Raw genomic sequence first — 24,230 nt, forward strand, 5'->3', positions numbered from 1 at the left:
GCCACAGGAATCTGGTGGAACGCCCGCAGGAGGTCGATCTTCGAGAAGATAGACTTGCCATGGAGCTTGGTGTGGAAGTCCAGCACGTGGGGATAGGGTATCTGTCGGGGCGGGTCATGGCGTTAAGGGCCCTGTAATCCCCGCAAGCCCGCCATTCTCCATCCTGGGCCTTGGGCACCATGTGAAGTGGCGACGCCCAGTTGCTGTCAGACGGGCGCACAATGCCTTCCTCCAGCATGAGGTCAAACTCCTTGCGCGCAGCGTGAAGACGTTCCGGGGGCAGCCGCCGGGGCCGAGCGAAGCACGGGGGACCAGTTGTCACGATGGAGTGCTGTACCCCGTGTTGGACCCGAGGCGGGGCGGACTGTGGGGATGTAAGGAGGAAACTCCTGGAGGAGGGCCTCGAACTGCGTCGCTTGGCGGAGGGTGGTGAGGGACGGCGTCGGCTGCGCGCAGGGCTCCGCGTGGATGATAGTGGCCGAGGGCTGGTGTAGGAGGCATCTGCGGCGTGGATCCACCAGGAGGTCGTGAGCAGCGAGAAAATCCATCCCCAGGATTGCCTGCTCCACGTCCGCCACCACAAATGCCCACGGGAAACGGCTGCCGGGCAGGAGGGCCACGCGACGCGTCTGGGTCCCATACGTCGCGATCGGGGTGCGGTTGGCGGCCAGGAGGTCGTACGCCGTACGGGGTTGGGCGCGGCGGTCAGTGTCCGCTGCCGGAACCACACTCACCTCTGCCCGGAATCCACCAGAAAACGGGCCCCGGAGCAAATGTCTCTCACCCAGAGAAGCGGGCGCTGGCTGGCGGGAAACCACTCTGGGTGCTGCGGCGGAGGTGACGGCGCAGGGGAGTCAGAAGAGCTGGGAGTGGGCTGACGGGGCCCCGGCGGCGGGACCGAGGCAAAGCCCTCCGCGGGCTGCGGAGGAGCGGGCGGCCAGTAGGGGTGCCTGGCGCCGACCGAAGGCTGCGAAGGCGCGCCCAGCTGAGACTCGCAGATGGGTGGGCGGCACGGAAGCCCGGCCACCAGTAGGCTGCAGATGTGATGGTGGAGGAGACGGGGCCCGGCCATCCCAGGACCGCTGCTTCACCGGCGGGGACAACGTGTGGGTGACAGTAGGCCGTCCAGGGGACGCGGGCGCGTCATGACCGCCCATGGAACACTGCGGGGCCAGCGGCAGAGGCGGTGCAGGTTTCGTGGGGCCCGGGGCAGGCTGTACAGCTGGCAGAGACAAGGCGGAGATAGGATGGCGGGGCAACGGGTCGGGGCAAAGACGAGGAAGAGAGGCAGGGCGGGCAATGGTGTTAGCAGCCCCCGCTCACCCCATTTCCCTGGCGGGGCCAAGCACATGGTGGTCGGCAGCTGTGTGCCTCCTCCCCGAAACGCCTGTGATAGAAACAGACCCCAGCGTCCGTCTGGGTAGGAGAGCGGACGAGTAGAGCTTCCAGGCGCCACAGGAAGGCCTCCACCGAAGCAAGGCAGGTCTCAGTGGAGCTGGGCACTGCAGCCAGGGGTGGGTTACGGCGAGCCCCGAGGTCACCGCCGCCTGTTGCTGGAGGACATGGAAAGAGAGAGATTCCGCTGGTGCGGTTGGCTGGTCCGTCGGGGCAGCAGCACTGATGGCGCACAGGCAGGCCGGGCGGGGTCTGCTGGGGGCAACACCACGTGGGCCTCGTGCACTCTGTCCACGAGGGCCGAGAATTCCTCCAAGGAGAGGGCCTGTGGGGCAGCCGCCAGCTGGAGACAGACAGGCTGCGGCAGGAGAGAGGATAGTTTGTGGCGCATCATCTCCTTCGACCACGGGAACCCTGCCGCCCTGTTCAGGGTGGACAACCTCACCAAGAGTGCCGACAGTCGGCTGCCATCATACCGAGCTGAGTTAAGTGCGGCAAAACAGGCTTCGCGGGACCGCCCAAAAGCCCCATGTGATGGCCGACTTAAGGGCGCCATACCTGTCTGCCTCCGGCAGGTTGGAGAAGACACTGTACAGATGAGCAACCATTTCTGAGGGGAGTGCCCGGACAACCCCCTGGTATTGCTGGAGGTCAGGGAGGTCCATGCCGGCCCACACAGCTTCGAGGTGCAGGAACCAGGCCTCGACATCATAGGTGAAGGGCGGCACACACAATATGTCACTGAATGCCCTGCACTGCTCCATCACACGTCAAGGCTACACTCTCGGGGTCACCAAATGTAGTATTCTCTGACTAGCCCAGACATGGATGAAGAGGTAAACCAGAGATGTTCATTACTGCTGTTTATTATTGTATACACAAGCGAGCGGAGATGAGTCGAGCAGTGCGTATGTCCTGGAGTTTCGGTGCTGACTGGCGAGTCCTCGGCTGAACATCCGGCCCGTGACCTCACACCATCCTGCTGGGGTCAGGTCACTGCACCTGGCCCGGCTTAGAAGGGGATCAGCATAGTGCATGGAACCCCCGGGCTGAGCCGCACCTAGCCCAGCTGTTCTCAGGTAGTTCCACACCTGGGCCGGATTAGCGTGGTGGAAGTAGTAGTAGTAGTAGTAGTAGTAGTAGTAGTAGTAGTAGTAGTAGTAGTAGTAGTAGTAGTAGTAGTAGTAGTAGTAGTAGTAGTAGTAGTAGTAGTAGTAGTAGTAGTAGTAGTAGTAGTAGTAGTAGTAGTAGTAGTAGTAGTAGTAGCAGTAGTAGTGTGGTTCACTACACTTTAAATACCAACCAAATATAGATTTAATGTAAGATAAATACAATGTTTATTGTATGCATGATATAAATGTATTATATTGGCCAAAATAACAACTTAACCCACAAAACTTGGGCCACATCAATAGACGTTCATCACACAAGACTCATGGCACGTCGATAGACTTGTAAGCTTTTTATGGCTATATTTTGGCTATTTTCTTCCCATTTTCTTTGCTTGTGAGCTGGCAACACTCATCAGGAGTAAACATATGCTCTATGTCACTGTCACCAACGATGGATGGTGGGAGTGACGGTGATTTCACGGTGTCTGATTCCGCCACCTCTCTCGCGCATTACTTCTATACCTCGGGTCTCTCGCCATGTTGTGGGGAGACAACTTTTGAATGAGAGTGGTATCAGAACAAGCGACAGGTGTGAGAGAGAGAGAGAGAGAGAGAGAGAGAGAGAGAGAGAGAGAGAGAGAGAGAGAGAGAGAGAGAGAGAGAGAGAGAGAGAGAGAGAGAGAGAGAGAGAGAGAGAGAGAGAGACAAGAGGCCCGTTTTCTATTGCTATAGTCAAGACCGCTAAACCCGATCGGACGCAAGGCCACGTAAACCGATGATACCACCTCATTCAACCTGTGATATTCTGGTAACAATGACATCTAGAAACTTCTGTTTTTTTGCATTGCAAACAGGAAGAGTTGCTTGTGGGTAGAACACCATTTGTACTAACTTGTTTATTGAATTTCTAAGTGTAATCAGTATGTGAATGCAAGTTATTTTGTGTGTTTCTCGCCAAACTTTTACTTTTGGGACCCATGATCACGGGGGTCTTGAGTTCACAAAACTTAAGAAAAAATACACACTGCCGAGGAGCACAGACACATACATGCACAAAGGATGAACAACAATACACAATGCAGGCTGAATGTTCGGGTGGACGCAGGTAGCCGAGTGATCGTTGTGCCACCTAACGATGGCTATTCGTATCTTAAAAATATCTTCGTATTTCAAGGCGTAAATTATATGAAATTTATGTTGGGGCGTTCATATCTTGAGGTATTACTGTATTTTTTATTGCAATTTTACTATATAAACCAATTTCTAATAATAGTAATATTAAAATGTGATATATATATGAAAACTGTTGTACAACCCACTGATGGGTCTCATTGCAACAGCGGAGAGAAACTGATGACCCACCACTGGATTGCATCACATGTAACATGTTAAATGACAAATAAGTAACCTCACATCAAGAATGAACATTATCATAGATAATACATAACGTACAGTATATAGTGAAGTCTGTGTATGAAGTCATTTTTTATGAAGATGAAAGGCACACTCAGCAACCAAACAGTGCCTGACCTGCACAAGAAGTAGAACCAAGCATGCTCCAACAATCCACCATATCTGTGTGTGATGTATCATAAAAGCTACACAATCCTGTCACAAGAGACCATAAATACTCTCTGCCATATCAAGAAAGATAAAGAAAAGTGCAGTACAGTAAGAAACTTCACATGCAACACAGTAACAAGAGGCCCTGAGGTGACCCACGCTGCCCACCTGTCTGATGATGGGGATGGCAGCGGTGACATCTGCAGCCTGGTCATCCAGCAGGTCACTAAGGCTGCTGGCCACTGCCTGAGTCACATCCAGGTATGCCTCCAGCAGTTGTTGTTTGGTCTGGTTCATCTGGTTACTGTCTACACACAAGCACACAGAGAAATACATTCTATTCACATATCTATCTGTTCATAGAGATACTATACAATATGTTCATGTGGTCACCTAAATATGAACAGAATTCAAGCACTTATCATTCAATAAAGCATAAAGTAAAAAGATATTACTGACTTACTCAACAAGCCAAAGCTCTGTCCCCCACCTGAGGCTGCATTTCCCGTCCCTGAGGAAGAGCTGTTGTCTTTCTGTGAGGTGGAGGAGGAAGGAGAGGAGGAGATGCCCTTAGTGCTGGAGGAACACGAGGACAGGAAAGGCCGCACCACATGTTGCACCACAGCCTTCAGCAGACTCAGAAAAGTGGTCTCACTTTTCACAAACTTCACCACCTGTTCCAACAAATACAAGCTCAAGTTAGACATCAAATTTCTCTTATATTAAAGTGGACTCTCTATTCTCATTAACTTCTCATCCTACATCCAGCCCTCGGGAAGTGTCTAGTTGTATAAAACTAATATGTTGCCATGTATCTAAAGTGGTACATGTAGCCTTCAGCCATTACCAAAACTGCCAATTCCAGTAATATTTTAATCCAATAACCCTTTCCCATAAATGAGAGTGGGACAGGATCCAAGAAATAAATATAATAGTGGAGTCCAATTGTATATATCAAACGGCAACAACTCACAGAGGTGAAATGAGATTCCTAACAAAAAGCAGTATCATCATATAAGTGCGTTTCACTCGTATCGGCATTACCTGTGGATGCATCTCGTCTGTGGTGCAGACAACACTGTCACACTGACACAACACTGACCGGCAGTGCACTGTAGCATCACCCACAGGAATCTGCTGAACCTTTGCTTCCTCCTCAGTCCTGCAAAGGTGACGTGGTTACATATATCTATGACACTGTTCAGCTTCTATGTCTATGCATCAAATGGTTATAAGAGAAAACTAAGTCTGCTAATATGAAAACATATTGTAAATGATTTTTAGCTCCAAGAAAAACAGTGAGGAAACACAAGATGAAGTGGCTATTTATAAATTTCTAAATACTTCCATTAAGTTCCATATACAGGCAATCCCCACTTAATGAACGGGTTACGTTCCTAAAAAAAACTTTCTTTAAGCGAATCTTCGTTAAGTGAACCAATTATAACAAGTTTAACCCTTAACTTGAACTTCCATTGAGAGTAAACAAAACGAGAGTGCATCATAGTAAAGTGAAAGGTTTAATGAAAGTAAAAATTATGAAGTTTAACATTTAGGCTGTTTAATTTAAGTCATTATAATGTACACTAATGTATGTATGTACGTAACTTTATAATGTTGATGATCTTAAATTTATGAAGGGAGGGAGAGAGGAGTGGGAAAGACACTAGCTGGCAACCTGTGGAATGTAAACAAAGGGCGCATCATTGTACCGCATACAAAACTTATGTACCACATTTCCACAAGGCTTTCCATTTTATCCATTGCAGAGTCACAAGTTCAGGTGGTTCTTTTAGCTTGCAATGAAGATATGGTCTCACCAGCCTTTTTAATAGAGTCTGCTGACTTGAAAATAGTAGAGACAGTAGATGGAGTTAAGATGGTGGCAAACAATGTTTTCTCGCCTCTCTCGTGTCTGTGAATAATATCCAGCTTCACTTCAGGAGTAAGAGACTTCCTGGTCTTATTAGCAACGCTAGTCAACATTGCAGGGCGTTTTGGTGGCATGTTGAGCGAGGGAAGACGAGCTGCTCCTGACGCTGTTATTGTTTTGAACTAGGGGGACTGAGTGGTGCGGGTTTTGTCCACGAGAGGCGCTGGTGTATTCAAAAGACTGTTGGCTTGCGTGATATGGTGGGGCTTTCAAACTTGGAAAAAATTACCTGGATAAAATTTTGTTAAAGCAAGTTTGGTGTTCGTTAAACGAGCAGATGGTAGTAAAAGGAAACATTCATTGTAGAGAAATTTTGTTGTGTGAACGTTCGTTAAGTGGGGGTTGCCTGTAATATACAACACTGTTTAAACCATTCAGCACACTGAAAGACATGCACACACAATAACACACACAAACACACACACACACACACACACACACACACACACACACGAGACAACGCAGAGAGACGAAGCGTTCTGTTACCGCTCTTGGCTCCATGCGCTGCCAATCAGCTGATTGACACAAACAAAAGGATTTACTGGTTGAGTTGCATGGGTTCTGGGCAGGAACTGTATGGTCCTGTCTCCAAAACTGAGGTTAAAGAATGTTTGATAATGAAAAAGAAACAGTACTGAGCATGCCATCTAACAGGTACGTGGAACGAGATGAATTATTCGTGTTTGAGGATAAAGGAAGTGGTGGTAAGTACGTTTGGTGGCTTCTAACCAACAAATACGGCAATCCATGGGTGAGTCCTTATACTTGAGAGAAAGCTTGAAAATTTTATTAGAAAAGTTAAGGGTCTGAGAGAGGATGATTCAGAAGATAGAAAACTTCAGAGGGAGTTGAAGGATAGAGTAAGGAGACTAGAAAATAACAAAAAAACATTAGTAAGGGAAAATGAGGAACTAAAAAGAAAGTGGCACAATATGAGAAACTACTGAATGAAGGACTGAGTAAAGTAGAGCAGAAGAATAAAAAACATAAAGGAACTAGAGAATAAGGAAGACGAGAGGGTCCAGGAAGTGGTTAACCCCTTCGCGCCGGATGTTAAAAAAGCCCGCCTGTATGATATACGGGTGCTAGTGCCGCGCGCCCGAGCACAGGAAACCCGTGCAAGCTTGTCATACTTGTCGTCTTTGTGTATTATGCTGCTATTTTTTAGTCACTATATCGCCTTCGAAGAGGAAAGTGGACGCTTCTCTCTTTGGAGAGAGAGAGAGAGAGAGAGAGAGAGAGAGAGAGAGAGAGAGAGAGAGAGAGAGAGAGAGAGAGAGAGAGAGAGAGAGAGAGAGAGAGAGACATTTGCTAATATTTTAGACACAAGCGGGACGCATGTAGCTTATCTTCGAGAGGAAGAGGGGAGGAGGGAAGGAGAGGGGAGGAGAGAGAGAGAGAGAGAGAGAGAGAGAGAGAGAGAGAGAGAGAGAGAGAGAGAGAGAGAGAGAGAGAGAGAGAGAGAGAGAGAGAGAGAGAATTAGAAAATTTTTGTTGTGTGTGTGTGTGTGTGTGTGTGTGTGTGTGTGTGTGTGTGTGTGTGTGTGTGTGTGTGTGTGTGTGTGTGTGTGTGTGTGTGTGTGTGTGTGTGTGTGTGTTTCACTGTTTGATCTGTTGCAGTCTCTGACGAGACAGCCAGACGTCACCCTACGGAACGAGCTCACAGCTCATTATTTCTGATCTTCGGATAGGCCTGAGACCAGGCACACACCACACACCGGAACAACAAGGTCACAACTCCTCGATTTACATCCCGTACCTACTCACTGCTAGGTGAACAGGGGCTACACGTGAAAGGAGACACACCCAAATATCTCCACCCAGCCGGGGAACCGAACCCAGGTCCTCTGGCTTGTGAAGCCAGCGCTCTAACCACTGAGCTACCGGGCATGATGTGTGTGTATTTACCTAATTGTATTTACCTAATTGTAACATACGGGAAAAGAGCTATGCTCGTGTTGTCCCGTCTCCATATCTATTAATGTCCAGCTTTTTCTTAAAATCATGAATATTCCTTGCGTTGACCACTTCCACGTCTAAACTATTCCATGCTTCCACCCTTCTATGAGGGAAGCTATATTTTTCACATCTCTCCTATAAGTGGCCATTTTAGTTTTTTCCCATGCCCTCTCGACATTCTTCCATTCCACATACACAGATCTTCCCTATCCATTTTTTCCATGCCAATCATCACTCTGTATATTGCTATCAGGTCTCCCCTTTCTTCTGTTTTCCAGGGTTGGAAGTTGCATTCTTTTCAGTCTGTCTTCATAAGTCAAATCTCTTAAGTCAGGCACCATTTTCGTTGCAGCCCTCTGTACTTTCTCTAGTTTCCTTATGTGTTTCTTTAAGTTCGGAGCCCACTGTATTGTTGCATATTCAAGCCTCGGTCTTATCATTGCAGTAATTATTTTCTTCATCATTTCTTCATCTAGATATACGAACGCCACTCTTATGTTCCTCAATAAGTTCAATACTTCTCCAATTATTTTGTTTATATGTCTCTCTGGCGATAGGTCATTGGTAATTGTGTGTGTGTGTGTGTGTGTGTGTGTGTGTGTGTGTGTGTGTGTGTGTGTGTGTGTGTGTGTGTGTGTGTGTGTGTGTGTGTGTGTGTGTGTGTGTGTGTGTGTGTGTGTGTGTGTGTATACTCCATTTACTTCTAAACTTTCAATACTTTCTCTATTTTTGACGTTGTTGTTTGTCAGCCTTGGTTGGTCTTTACATTTATCAATTATATCCTTTTCTTGTTTCTTTCTTTCTTCTCTTCTAATCAACACATATTCATGTTACAAGGCGGACGATGTAATTTATCTTCGAGAGGGAGAGGGGAGGGAGGAGATGTTCCTGTATCACTTATCATTTCTTCATATTCCTGGGAAATGGTACGATGTAGTGAGATCTTTAGACTTCTGACTTGAGAGAGAGAGAGAGAGAGAGAGAGAGAGAGAGAGAGAGAGAGAGAGAGAGAGAGAGAGGAGAGAGAGAGAGAGAGAGAGAGAGAGAGAGAGAGAGAGAGAGAGAGAGAGAGAGAGAGAGAGAGAGAGAGAGAGAGAGAGAGAGAGAGAGAGAGAGAGAGAGAGAGAGAGAGAGAGAGATGGGAACAGTCTATGCCATTGGGTAATTTCAGACACAAGGACGCATGTAGCTTATCTTTAGTGATTGGTGGAGACATGGATGGTGGGAGGAGCACTAGGATTTCAAGGACAGCATACGGCGTGTGTAGTTGGTATCCAACACACTATACGGGACAACTGAACTGAAGAAAGCTCAGAAAAGAAATATGACGTCTACGTAGGTGTCACCGTATTTGCTACTGGGGCTTCATGACGCCTACATAGGCGTCACCGTATTGAAGGGGTTATAAAGGAAGGGACAGCATGGAAGAAAAAGATGAGGAAGACAAAGTTAGCTTCAGGGAGGTAATTCAGAAACAGTTGAAGGAGAAGGAAGAACATATGGCAAAGAAGGTGGTTGGGGTACTTAAACAGAAAGAACTACTGGTAAGAGAAATCGCAGAGAAGAAGAGGAGTGTTTTGATCTTTAGCTTGAAGGAAAATATGGTGACATATAGACCAAAAAGGGAAAAAGAAAAGTTGAAATCAGTTAAGGACTTGTTTAAAAATTTAAATGATAAGGAAAGACAGAACCTGAAGGAGGAAGTGGAGGAAATTCATAGAATGGGTCCATATCGAGGAGTCACTAGGCCACTGAAAGTCGTTAAATACACAAAAGGCAACAGAAGAGGTACTGTACAGAACATCAAAACTGAGAGAGAGACAGATGGGGTATAAGGGCATATATATATAGGGAAGAACAAAAATGAGGATGAAAGGAAGAGACAAAATGAACTGGTGGCCACGTTAAGAGAAAAGAATAATGAAAGATCGGAGAAAGAAAAGAAAATATTTTTTGGGAGGATCTGGGGGGAGTGAGTGAGAAAGTGGTACACAAGAAGGAAGGAGGAAAGCTAGATATTCCGGACAAGAGTAGAGGTTTGGAAATGATGTACACATATATAGATGGAGTGTTATCGAACAGACTAGAAATGGGGGGACAATCTCAAGGAAAAGCCAGACACACAAATGTGTGTCTGGCTGAAGCAACACTGTGTGAGGCAACAAAATAGAGATAATAACTACAATGTGTGGAAGAAAGACAGAATGGGCAAAGGAGGAGGTGGAGTCATGATAATGGCAAGGAAAGAATTGATGGTTAACCAAGTGGTGTATGGGGATGGTAAGGCAGAAGTGATGAGCATGAAGGTGGAAAATGGAAATAAAGACATATTGATCACAGTAGCATATGTGCCTCCAAAGACTACTTCGTGGTCCAGACAGGACTATGAGGAGTTTACTCAATGATACCTTGTTGAGTCTGTTTAAAGTGATCAAAGGAAGAAGAAGAGTGATTTTAGTGGGTGATTTCAAATGTATGGAAGTGGACTGGGAGAACTACGTAAGTGGCAGTGGGGAAGCAGCATCAGGGGAAAGATTTTTGAAGCTAATGATGGAAAACATGATAAAACTAATAATTAATGAAAACACTAGATACAGAGGAGATGATGAGCCAGCAAGACTGAACCTGGTTTTGACAAGAAAAATCCAAATAATTGATGATTTAAGATACAAGTGCCTGCTAGGAAAAAGTGATCGAGTAGTCATTGAAATGGAGGTAGAGGTTAACAGCAGCAAATTAGATGAATCAGATAAAAAATAGAAAGATTAAATTACAGGAAGGCAGATGTACAGAAACTTACGGAGTACTTTGAAAACTTAAACTGGGAGGACTTGCTAAGAGCAGAGGGAATGCAAGAAAAATATAATATTTTCATGAAAGTGTCACAAGATTTGTCCCAAAATATAAGCCAAGAGAGGAAGGAAAAAAGGACTGATTCAATGTAAGGTGTGCCAGAACAAAGAATAAGAGGGATGAAGCATGGAAAAAATGGAAGAGAAACAGAAATCCGAGAAACAAAGAAAATTTCAAATTGTCAAGGAATGACTACATGAAAGTGAGGAACGAGGAAGAGAAAGAATATCAAAAGGACATCATGGAAAAGTGCAAGGAACAGCCAAAACTGTTTTATATATTCATAAATGGAAAAATGAAACCAAAGGAGGCTATTGAAAGACTGAGAGGAGAACACAGGATAATTGATGATCCAAAAAGCTTGGTGGAATTATTAAACAACAGATTTCAACAAGTTTTTACTCGAGTCAAAATTTGAGAAGCCAGATCATCATGAGAAAGGTATTTACCTAGGCAAGATTAGAGTAGAAAAGTCGGAAATATATAAATTGATGGAGGAACTAGAGGAGAGAAAGGCTATAGGACCAGATGAAATTTCAGGTAGCATACTGAGATCATGCAAGGAAGAACTGGAGGGCCCTAAACACAATATCATAAAATGCTCAATAAAAAGTGGCACTGTACCGGTGAAATGGAAAAGGGGCGAAGTGGTTTCCATATATAAGTGGTGGGAAAGAGGAACCCTTAAACTATAAACCAGTGTCACTAACCAGTGTGTGCAAGATATGTGTGAGAGTGATAAAGAAATGATGGATTGAGTTTTTAGATTGAGTTTTTAGAAGATAACAAGTTAATCTCAGACAGACAATTTGGTTTTAGAAAGGCTGATCTTGTGTAACAAACATGCTGAGTTTTTACTCTCGAGCAATAGACATAATTCAGGAGAGAGATGGATGGATCGACTGTATATACCTGGATTTAAAAAAGGCTTTCGGCAAGGTACCGCATTCGAGACTGCCATGGAAGTTAAAGAATAAAGGATGATTGAAGGGGAAGGCTTTAAGAGTGGATGGATATTAAATTGGAGAGGAGAACAGTAGAGAGTAGAGTGCCAAAAGGGTCCCTATACTTTTTCTTGTATACATAAATGACATGCCAGAGGGAGTGAACAGTTACATGAACCTCTTTGCAGATGATGCCAAGCTGCTCAGATAAGTAAAAAACAAGGAGGACTGTGAAATATTACAGGAGGACCTTAACAAGATCTGGAGGTGGAGTGGGAAGTGGGAGATGGAATTTAATGTGGATAAAAGTCATATTAGGACATTGGGAAGGAGTGGAAGATGACCGGAGGGAATCTACAAGATAAGAGATAGTGTAGAACTAACGAAAGTTAACAAGGAAAGGGACCTAGAAGTGACTATACAAGAGAATAATCAACAGGATAGCCATATGGACAAAAAATTTGGCAAGACATACAATTTGGTAAGAAATATCGGATTGGCTTTCCACTACATGGATAAAGATATGATGAAGAAACTGATATCCACTGTGATCAGACCCAGATTGGAACATGCAGGGGTGATGTGGTCCCCACACAAAAAGAAACATGTATGGAAATTGGAGAGACTACAAAGGATGGCAACGAGAATGGTACCAGAGCTAAGAGAGATGACATACCAGGAGAGACTGAGAGCTTTGGATCTACCAACACTAGAGCAGAGAAGAGAGAGGGGGACCTAACACAAGTTTACAAACTAATGATTGGAATGAATGTTAGAGATAACGAGGAGCTGTTACTAAGAGATGAAGTCACCAGTAGAAGCATAAGATGTCATAGTAAAAAGTTGAGGATGGGAAGATGCTTCAAGGACATGAAAAAATTCAGCTTTCCACAAAGAAGTATAGCTGCATGGAATAGCCTGAGTGAAGATGTAGTATTAGTAAGGAGTGTGCAAATCTTTAAAGAAAAGTTGGACAAATGTAGATATGGAGACAGGGCCACACAAGCGTAATGCCCAGACCTTGTAAAACAACAAGGTAAATACAACCCGGTAAATACACACACACACAACAATAGAAAAAAATAATTAAAGGAGGGAAGACATACCAAACAGAAAAGGAAATGTGTGAAATAATGAATGAGACCTTCAAAACTGTGTTCACTGTAGAAGTGGATTTTACAGAACCAAATAGGACATTGCATTGCCGAGGATTGCAGGAAATCACAATGCACAAAGAGGATATTAAAAGATTATTAGATCATTTGGACGTCAGAAAAGCAATGGAGCCAGATGATGTAGCAGGCTGGGTGCTAAAAGAATGTAAAGAGCAACTGTTGGATCCAATTTGGGAAATAATTACAAGTTCATTAAATGAAGGGAAAGTTCCACTAGAATGGAAGAGAGCCAACATAATACCGATATTTAAAGGAGGAAAGGCAACTGAACCATTAAATTACAGACCGGTGTCACTTACAAGTGTTATGGAGAAGTTGTGTGAAATAGTTATCAAAGAAAATGAGTTAAACATCTGGAAGAAGAACAAGTTATATCGAACAGACAATTTGGGTTCAGGACAGGATGGTTATGTGTGTCGAACTTATTGTTTCTACTCAAGAGTAATAGAAGGAAAGCAGAGATGGATGGGTGGACACAGTATACCTGGACATAGAAGAGGCTTATGATAAAGTAAGTCACTCATGGAAGACTACTTTGGAAACAAGAGAACATAGGAGGACTGCGAGGAACTTTGTTAGAATGGACAAGAGATTATTTGAAGGACAGGGAGATGAGAACTGTGATCAGAGATACATACTCATCTTGGGGTAAAGTAACAAGTAGAGTGCCACAAGGGTCAGTGTTAGCCCTCATTATGTTCCAGATTTATGTAAACAACATTCACAATGGGATAAACAGTTATATTAATTTATTTGCTGATAATGCAAAGCTGCTAAGAGTAATCAAAACCAGGGAGGACTGTTTGCTGTTACAGGAAGATATAAACAAAATCTATGAGTGGATTAAGAAGTGGAAACTGGAGTTCAATGCCAAGAAATGTCACATAATGAAACTAGGAAAGAGTAAGAGAAGATCGGTATGGAACTATCTGATGGAAGAGGAACAAATAATGAAGACTAGAGGAAAAAGATCTGGGAGTGATTATACAGAAAAAACTGAACCCTGAAAACACAAAAGCAAGATATCATATAAAATGTTGACTAACATAAGAGTGGCATTTCAATTCATGGACAAAGATATGATGAAAAAACTATCACAAGCATGATACGTCCAAAGCTGGACTATGCAGCTGTGGTGTGGTCTCCGAGCTCTAAAAAAGATATAAGAAGATAAGAACGGATACAGAAGATTGCTACACAGATGGTGCCGGAACTAAAGGACCTAACATATGAAGAAAGGCTGAAGGAAATGGGACTGCTAACCTAACAAGATAGAAGAGAACAAAGAGACCTAATAACAATGTACAAGATTGTCAATGGCATTGAAAAGATAGACAAGGAAGACCTGGTGTTGGTGACAGAAGAAGATAGGACAAGAGGACATGTAAAGACGATTAGGATGAGGCAGTGTGTGAAGGATATTGGGAAGTACAGTTTTCCATATAGAACGGTGGGAAAGTAGAATGCAGTGAGTAATGAACTTGTTACAACACATAATGTGCATAACTTTAAAGAAAAAATTGGAGAAATAGAGATATGGAGACAGGACACTATGAGCCCTGCTCAAACACTGTCCAATATAACTAGGTAAATAGAACAACTAGGTAAATACACACACACACACACACACACACACACACACACAAGCATAAAGCCCAGGCCCTGTAAAACTACAACTAGGTAAATACACACACACACACACACACACACACACACACACACACACACACACACACACACACACACACACACACACACACACACACAGAAGTATTTGAGCTTGCCTAAAGGACTGACTAAGTACAGAGTGCATACCTGAGCTTGCCTATGTAGTAAGTAAGACCATCTACTGTGATAACAATGAGGTAGTTGTCCCCTGAGGCCAAATCCCGCACCAGCAAGCCACCGCCCTCCTCAGGCACGTCCAGTCTCCTTGGACTCATGATGGACGACGCTGCAGCACTCATTCTGTTTGGGGACTTACTGGGAGACTTGCTTGGGGACGGGACACTGCTGGAGGCTGAGGCAGTAGTGGTGGTGGTGGCAGTGATGTTGGGACCTCCTTGCCCACCTGAATTGTCACCCCAAACCCAAACCTGGAAGAATAATGCATACTCAAAACAACTTCATTACCCTGAATACAGACTAAAAACTCTAAGTGTTTTTTTAATGTTTGTTTGTTTGTTTTCACTCCATCATGTTACTGGCTTGACAAATACAAGACAGTGAAATGGTTTATGATCTGAACACCTTCCACAAAAGTGCACAATATGCTGGAGTATTAATGACAATAAAGATATGACGGATTTCTTTTCAAATGCAAAAAACAAAGCTACACTTCAAAACAAAATATAGCCAGTCACATTAGCACCTTTGTTCCAAACAAATATGATATATATAAACAGTGTTGCAAACAGAAGTAGCACAAAAAAGCAAACAAGTCATGAGACGCAGGACTCCACTCAACACTCACATGTGGTGAGTCTGAAAGAGAAAATTTTGATGTACAATATTCCCTATAACTCTACAAGTAAACAGAGAAGAAATATGTCTGCTGTGTGTCAGTAGTTCACACAGACAGTCACCAGTGACTACAACAAGTGAAATTACTGAAACAAATTAAAGTAAAATATTCAAGTAAATGCCTGCACCTCTAGCAAAAGACCAGCACTTCAGTTTTTTTTTTTTTTTTTTTTTTTTTAAGGCCTATAGTGCCTGTAGGCATGCTTGAAGAGTGTATGGGAAGCGCTGTTCAGCTTCCGTCCATTAGTGGCGCAGGCAATTTCATTTATAATAGTACCCATATTAGGGCCCATATCATCCCTGAAGCTCATCTTGGGTGTAACCACCTAGAACCTGGGTATCATGGTGATATGTAGGTAACTTTAAACCACTCGATGAATGACAAAGTGTTTAAGGCTGTATGTGGCGGGATTCAAACCTACGCATGGACGTCTGCCCAATCCCATGCTCACCACCTTATCTACTATGCCACTGCTTATCCACTATGCATATGCAAACAACAGCATATGCATACTTCCTTACACTGCCACTGTTTCAACCAACGTACATTACAAGACACACCTATGAAGGTGTCTTGTGTGAGCAGAGCCATGAGGTGCTGTCAAATCAATTTTCTTCCTCTGAATTCTCAATTCACAACACCTGCCTTCTGCCTCCTGCCTCCTGCCTTCTTTCTGCTAACTCTTACTTCAAAACTCTTCCTTCCCAACTTTTACTGCAGAAACTACAATGAGGGACATTCCTTAACTAACAAACAAATAGATATACAAATACAGAAAAAAATAATTATCAATGTACTTGAGTAATATTCTAAAAACTTAATTTCTCCCACAGACACGTTTCACTCCTAACACTCTGACACTCTTGTAGTTTGTTTGTTAATAACAGTACGTACATAATAATACCGTAAAGAGTGAGCATGCAGCAGCCATGCTTAACAACATTGGCCAATAGTTTGGTATGGTAATTATTTGCCAAAAGTAATTATTTGCTGCAAGCAACCATTACTGTCAAGTCAATTCTGGCATACACCTCTGACAGAAGCAAACCACTGTTAAGGTAACCAGCATAAATCTGCAACATCTGGACTTTGTGTGTCTGTGAATATCATGTAAAACACTACCTTACTTATATAATAAGTTAAGACAATAATAATAGTGAAGCTTCTAATAATCTCCATCACTATCTACTTCATTTATTGATAACTTTTCTTCTCTAAAAGAAAATGAAGCTCAATTACAACCTACATTTTATTCTAAATCTTAAAAAAAATATATATATATATCATTCTTCCACTTTCAATGAAAAATACAGAAAGCTATTCCTTCTCTCAAGTGTGAACGAAGCACACACTATGCACCTGACAGTAGTGCAGGTGATGCATTGTGGCCACTAGCCTGCTACATGGACACACTTGACCCAAATGACTAGTTAGCTACTCTCCTTCACTTCCCACAAACAAGACCAAGTCAACATGCAGTTATTAGTTTGCAATACCAGTACCAACAGAACACTAGCAGCTGACACAAGGGACTACAACGCATTATTCTGTGAAAAGTCATCTCAAAAAAGTCCAAAGACCTCTGACCCGGCTTTCCTGCTCCATCACACAAACAAACACAACCAAAAATATGTGTTCTCAATACTCAAGTCAATGAGGGTACATAGCAATATACAAGTCTATGCCATCTTGAAAAAATTTGCAATGTCATGCTATAGAACATTGTGAAGAAAGAGAACTCTGTAGAAAGAGTGAGTTTGAGCAGTGAGTATTGGTGATGGAGAGGAGGTGAGAGGGACAGAAGGACTCCTTAGTGTTGACAAGAGACAGAGGGAGGAACCTTCCAATACGACGGCCTATGGGACTTTGGCTCGGCTGTGGCCACATCAACATCATCTCTAGTATCTTTCTGGTTCCATATATATACCTAGAAAATAAATAAAGCAAATCATTAAAAGAGACAAATCCTAAATCACTATGAATCATAAATCACATCAAAGTTTGGTCAAGTCAAGTATATAAACATCATCTCTCAGTATCTTTCTGGCTTCATGTATAGCTTTAGAAAATAAATCAAGGAAATCACTAGAGTAAACAAATTATAATGAAGCATCAGATACAATACAGCACAATTATGAGAGATTAAGCTTGACTTTCATATCTTCTCACCACTATCAGCATAACCAACAATTTCTGCAGGAAATACAAACAGTAAACTTTCAATAACACCTTGTCATCATTGTCAGCAGTCCCATCTTCTACACAAAACTAAATGAAAAGACAAAAACAGTTATAAAGAATAAGAATAACTCAGATACTCACAACTTCATTTATCTGTGAAAAGCACACCACTTCTTGTCTTCAGCCAATCAACACAACAGTAAATCTTTCCCTTTCTTTTCTTCAACAAATGTTCTATACATCGCAACATCTACCAGTTTTCTTGCCTTACTTTGATGTTGTCTTCAGTTGACAAAGGTACCTAACCTTACAATCCATACTGGTCCTCATGCTAAAAAATCTATCATCATTTAATTTAACACAAAATATTTATCATCATCTAATCTAAGATCCTCATTTTTCAGCTGTGCATCATCTCTTCACTGACAATGATCCTTCTCAGGTCTTCCTCCACATGTCCTCACCAAATCTTCTTCAGCCTTCCCACGTCTCCTCACAACTACCACCAACTGTGACATTCTGAGTACTTCATGACAAGCACCACCATCAAACCAGACCATTGTAGGAGAAGCAGAGGCAAGGCACCACCACCTGCACTTACCTGGCCATCAATGGTGAGTGCTGCAGTGTGGTGAGTACCACACACCACCTTGGTCACTCCCATGTGGTTGAGAGTGGTGATGCATGTGGGTGTTGATCGGTGGCTCAAGTCACCCAGACCCAGCTGTCCTTTGCTGGCTGACCCCCATGCCCACACCTGCAAACACAAATACACATTTTAGTGCTTTATATACATATCTACAAGGAACCTGCCCAGGCATAAAAAAAAGAAAACAGTATTAAATATGACACAAATAAAAAATCAAGAAGGATATTCTAAAAGTCTACAGACAAAATTCTTACTTATTATTAAATAGCATGTAAATAACATTACATTAGTACTTAACTTCATACAACTACTTGGTAAGTGGAGAGCTTCATTATAAGAAGTAAGATCAATTCAAATTCAGCACATGCAATGGATCTTTATAAAACACAATTTTATACACGCATTATTCCCAGTGTTTAAAATGAATTGATAGAAATAACTGTTTGCTCATTCTACTTTCCCAACACACAAAATTTGCCTTTCCATCCCTGTAAAAAGACAAAAATAAACATCCTGTGTGATCTCCACTCATTCCAATATTGTCACTGTGCAAAGCTATCTTGTTCCACTTTTCCCAATAGACAACCCTGCCATGTGTGTCTGCAATGCCCAGTACAGTACAGAAACTCCTCTATTCCCACTGCTACCTTTCGCCACTTCCTCCTACATGCCTCCATTGCCTCACCTCTGTGTTCAGTATGTGGCGTCCCCCATCAATGATGAGGCTGGTGTTCTTGGCAACCTGCTCCGGGCCTTTCTCCACGGCAAACATACCATCTCTGCTGATCTTCGGATAACTGATGCCACCTGACCCAGTGCGTGAGTGAGTCTTTTTGCGGGCAAGTTCATCCGACAGACGGCGTGGAAGACTGTTGCACTCGTACGAATCACTCTTGCTCATCTTTGGTGTAGGGACTTTGGTATACAGAGACTCCAGGGTAAACGGGTCAGAGTCTGGGGTGAGGTCTGGAAGTTCTCCGTCCGCACACTCACTGCTGCTGAAGTGTCGAGATAACTGGCCCACCTTGTCACTCACAGTCCTCACTCCTGTAGCCACCAGACTTGCAGCACTGTTAGCAGCACTGGCCACATTCTCTTTTATTAGTTCTGTGGCACTGTCTATGTGGTATTTGTTGACACGGTCAGCATCTGGAGCACCACAATCCCCTGGGTCCACGTTGGTGGTCATCCAGGATAGCTGGCGGGAGATGAACTGCCTGGCAGCATCTGCATTGATGAACAGACTGCTGCCAGGACCCCCAGAGCTTCCCTTCCGCCTTGTGCCATCCTCACTGCCATCCACCTCATCCTCTCCACAGTCCACCACCTCAAAGTCACTGCCGACACTCTGCTTGTGCTGCCGGGCCATCTCCTTCAGTTCGATGCCCGAATGAGACTCAACTGGCGTGTTGAGAGCCGTACCATTGCAGGACGCCTCCCCTGAGGTAGGGTCCAGATCATCTGCCACACAGTCCGACGACTCCCCATCCTCATGGAAGGCACTGTTTCTAGAGGAGCGGCCGTCCATGTTGACGCTACTTGGTGCTGGGGAGAGCAGGTCAGAGCGGTGGTCGTGGCCACCATAATCCTTCCTCACCGCCAGGCCAAGCGGACATTTCTCAAACCCATCATCGGCCTCCTCAAAGAGCACCCGGTCCCCAGTCTCCCGCCGACACTGCTCACAGGATCTCACGAAGGAGTCATAATCTGGAATGTGGTCGCCGTCGGCTGAGGGGTCAGAGTGCACTGGGGGCAGCGCCTCCACTAAGGCCACAGTGAAGTAAGCCCCTGCCTCCACCTGCAACACCCGCCGCCCCTTGAAGAAGTCCACACGGGCTGGATTGGTGATCTCATTTTCTGTCTTGTTGGTGAACAAGCCTGCAGACGGAGTGCACATACTGAGGCCTTCATACATCACACCAATAGTTGCAGACATTAATGAAAACTGAGAGGATATATACAATGATCATAGCTATAAAGGAAAACTGACACAAAATATATACAATAATTAAAGCTATGAGTAAAAATCAGGAGTGTGAAAACAATGCTGTCCATTGTAGAATATAATGGCAAAAGAATCTTGCACTCAGTGACTACAAAGTTGCAGTCCTATACTGGCCCACCACTATCAATAAGAGATATTCCCTGTTCAGTTGCCTCACCCAGAGCTGGTCCGCATCCTTGAACCCAAATTTCATCCTGAGCGCTGAGGAAGAGGATGTGATCAGTGCCGGCTGCCACTGCCCGCACCCTCACCTTCCTGCCCTTCTCCTCCTGGCCATGGGTGCAGGTCTTCTTGGGCTCCAGTACTGGCAAGGATCGTACCTCTCCCCCTGCCAAGTCTCGAGTGAACACCTCTCCAGCATCCGTGACAAATACCACCTGGCCTCGATACACAGCTGCATCTCGCACACACCGGCTACCCAACTCAACCTGCGCAGGATTAAACCAAGGCCTGTTATTGTTGGGTATTCTTCTTCATTGTCTTGGGGAGAATTCAGTTCAAGGAATGCAGTAGCTTGTGTCAGTAGGCTGTATGTGTGTTTGTGTATATGAATAGAACTGTGTTTGTTTCTTTGTGTGTGTGTGTGTGTGAATATAACATACAGCAAAATATTACATAACAGATCCCAGTACCTGCTTCAGGCTGCCTCGTTCATGGCCTGTGTACTGGCCAATGTACAGCCTTCCTCCTGCTGTAACAAAGACCGTGGTGTCGTGAGAGGCAGCGACCCGGATCACTGTTTCTGTGGGCACGATGAGCATGTTCCTGGGGTCACCTCCCCTCCACCCATGCGTAGCTACCATCATACACTGCAATGGTCACAGAGAGAGAGCTATTAGTGTCTCATAATATCACAAAGAGAGTTATTGGTGTCTCATCTAATGTATTCTTCAGATTCTTCCTTTGTTATTCACTTAATGTTATTCCTATCAAATGCACATTCTTCTGTTGCATCAAGTGTACACTATGACTTCATTGCCATATTATATGTAATAGGGAAGTTATGGTTGTCAGGAGTTTGCTAAGCTTTGAGCATATTTTGTTACAAGCAGTGTTTCTAATGGGGGACAACTCACAGATAAGGTGAGGGAGAACTGCCCCAATACTAAAGGGGCATCCAATGGGGAAAAGTCCTACCGTTTATGTTAGGTTAAGTTGGGTAATGCTAGATTAGATTAATATTCAGTATTAAGGTCAGGAAATTACTCTAGATAATTACCATGAAAAGAATATGGATAAGATAAGACAGGCTAACCTTACATAAGATCATCAATACAACTAATCAAGAACACTGTGTGGAGGAGACGTTCATCAGGCAGGCCACTGTTGACTAGACTGACATAGCAATCCCTACTACCGTCTGCCTTATCAGCTCTATGAGGAGAGATTACACCAACACACTTCACCGAGATAAACAGGTATGTGCCCATAAAGAAACATCTTGATCCAATGTGTCATCCTCCCTGGCTGGTTACATGCATTAATGCACACTGCATAATATGTCAAGACGAAACAAGCATTAAAAATTAATGAATGAACAAAAAGTAACAGTAGTTCAGTTATCATCAGGAGTCACACACAGCAATAGATGGAAATTAGACAAAAGAGCAAAGTATTTCACCTTCCAGACCAATTTAAGAACTCAATATATGCAGTGCACGTACTACAAATGACAAGGGTTCAATTATCCCAGAAGTAGGTAACACTTCAAGCACACAGTAAGAAATGGAAGCTGAACAGGAAAGTAACGTGTCTCATTCTCCGGACCAGTTCAAGTAAGTAATTGTGCACTCAGACACAAAAATGAATCAGTGAGTCAGGAGGTGAGTCAAGGCCACTCACTTCCTCGCTACGCCGTGTCATGTCGTTTCACTCACTGCCTCATCTCACTCACCTCACATCACGCATAGCAACGATTTACAAGTACCTGCCAGCTGCCGTACTACAGAAAAATAAATCACCTGAATATATGAGACATGGAGGAAGAGAGAGAGAGAGAGAGAAAGAGAAAAGAGAAGAGAGCGAGGTTGACAGACAGCCTCCTCCCGTCTCCTCTTCCTCGCCCCGCACGTTTTGTTGCCCCTTACTATATTCAGGAAATTTTAATAATAATATAAATAACTTTATCAGTGATAATAAATATTTCCGAGTCTAATTTAGGTTAATTTAATATAAATATGCTGGTTTGATAAGACTAATAAGTAATATGTGACTCAGGCGATATAATGGAATGCTTGCTCCCACACGAAATTCAGAACTTTCACAGTCACCGTATCCATTACTTAAAGTTTTCTTTTATCTCTCAACATACATAAGATGGTTAATACGATCAAAATGCTCCAGTAGCACTTTCCACCGATCCAAACTACTCATTCACATCCATGCACCGAAACACTTCCCTGTCCATCCATCCAATATGCAACCTGTGCAACCAATGCAACCTGTCACCTTTCCAACCATCCTTCTTCTTCCTTCTTTCTTCTTCTTCCACAGGTGGTTGCACATACGGTGGTTGCGGAGGTTGCACGGGTTAGATTAAGTAGACTAAATTTATGTTATATTATGCATTATTTTGCTAAATTTACACAATTAGGTTACATACAACCTGATCGCATGCGGTTTGCTTGCACGGACTGCATGCAACCAATACAGCACAGTACGTGCAACCTGTGCAACCAATGCAATCAAGAGAATCATATAGATTACCTGCTATAGGTAATCATTTAGACCACATACGAAAGAGAAATATATATATGTATATATATATATATATATATATATATATATATATATATATATATATATATATATATATATATATATATATATGTGTGTGTGTGTGTGTGTGTGTGTGTGTGTGTGTGTATTTACCTAGTTGTATTCACCTAGTTGTAATTTTACAGGGCCTGGGTATCATACTCGTGTGGCCCCGTCTCCATATCTACACACATCCAACTTTCCTTTAAAACTATGCACACTCCTTGCTGACACCACCTCCTCACTCAAACCATTCCACACCTCCTCACATCTTTGTGGGAAACTATATTTTTCACATCCTTCAAGCATATTCCCTTGGCTATCTTTTTACTATGCGATCTTGTAGTTCTACTTAAGTTTTCCTCTCTCAACATCATTTGCTCATTATCCACTTCATCCAGTCCATTCAACAGTTTATAAACCTGTATTAAATCTCCTCTTTCTCTTCTTTGTTCCAAGGTAGGCAAATTCATTTCTTTTAATCTCTCCTCATAGGTCATTTCTGCCAATTCCGGAACCATTTTTGTTGCCATTCTCTGCAATCTCTCCAACTTCCTTATATGCTTAATGTGTGTATGTGTGTGTGTGTGTGTGTGTGTATGTATATATATATATATATATATATATATATATATATATATATATATATATATATATATATATATATATATATTGTTGCGAAGGTGTATTGCAGCAGCCTCCCAGATATATACGTGTGCCTGTGTGAGTGTGGAGCAGCGTCATAAGAGAGTACATATGGGTAGTACATATGAGTACATATGTGCAGACTTTAGCTAGAGGGTGAACGAGGTGTTGGTTGCTCGTGTTTATGAAACTGTCACACCTTAATGGAAGGGACGCTGAGCTAGGCCTCCATGACGGAGGAGATGTGACCCCGGAGGTCACGGGGAGATAAGAGTGTGTGTGTGTGTGTGTATGGGTGAGGGCACTGGCCAGCCCTGGGATAATTGTCATACGGTACCGTGTAAATAAGGCATGGATGTGTGAATTGCTTGTAGCCAGCATTATCAGGGATATATTGGTAATTAGCGGTTAAGGTAGATAGCGTTACCTTATAAGCTGAAATAGACTCGTAAGGACATTGCCTGGCAGGTGCGACGGCACAGGAGGCGTGGTCTGTGGGGCACTGTGTGGCACCGACGAGGACAGAGGACAGGAG

General features: G+C 43.5%; 1 protein-coding gene across 9 annotated transcripts in view; it reads right to left on the reverse strand.

Annotated features, from left to right (window-relative positions):
• LOC123513095 (alsin-like) overlaps positions 1 to 22,379 on the reverse strand; it is a 41,163-nt gene extending 18,784 nt beyond the window's left edge. The window contains exons 1-10 of one of the 9 annotated variants that reach the window (XM_045269953.1): positions 22,255 to 22,379; positions 20,926 to 21,102; positions 20,451 to 20,721; positions 18,974 to 20,166; positions 18,241 to 18,396; positions 17,299 to 17,385; positions 14,750 to 15,030; positions 5,115 to 5,232; positions 4,534 to 4,744; positions 4,239 to 4,378 (exon numbers count right to left, since the gene is read on the reverse strand). In XM_045269953.1, coding sequence (XP_045125888.1) covers positions 4,239 to 4,378; positions 4,534 to 4,744; positions 5,115 to 5,232; positions 14,750 to 15,030; positions 17,299 to 17,385; positions 18,241 to 18,396; positions 18,974 to 20,166; positions 20,451 to 20,721; positions 20,926 to 21,099 — 2,631 coding nt within the window. In that variant the 5' untranslated portion in view covers positions 21,100 to 21,102; positions 22,255 to 22,379. Of the gene's footprint in view, positions 1 to 4,238; positions 4,379 to 4,533; positions 4,745 to 5,114; positions 5,233 to 14,749; positions 15,031 to 17,298; positions 17,386 to 18,240; positions 18,397 to 18,973; positions 20,167 to 20,450; positions 20,722 to 20,925; positions 21,103 to 21,548; positions 21,687 to 22,135 lie in introns of those variants that run through there. The other 8 variants (XM_045269954.1, XM_045269956.1, XM_045269951.1 and 5 more) reach the window with 8 other exon arrangements.
• Positions 22,380 to 24,230: the final 1,851 nt, after the last annotated feature.

This window comes from Portunus trituberculatus, chromosome 35 (genome assembly GCF_017591435.1).
Source record: "Portunus trituberculatus isolate SZX2019 chromosome 35, ASM1759143v1, whole genome shotgun sequence".
In the NCBI taxonomy this organism is placed as follows: domain Eukaryota; kingdom Metazoa; phylum Arthropoda; class Malacostraca; order Decapoda; family Portunidae; genus Portunus; species Portunus trituberculatus.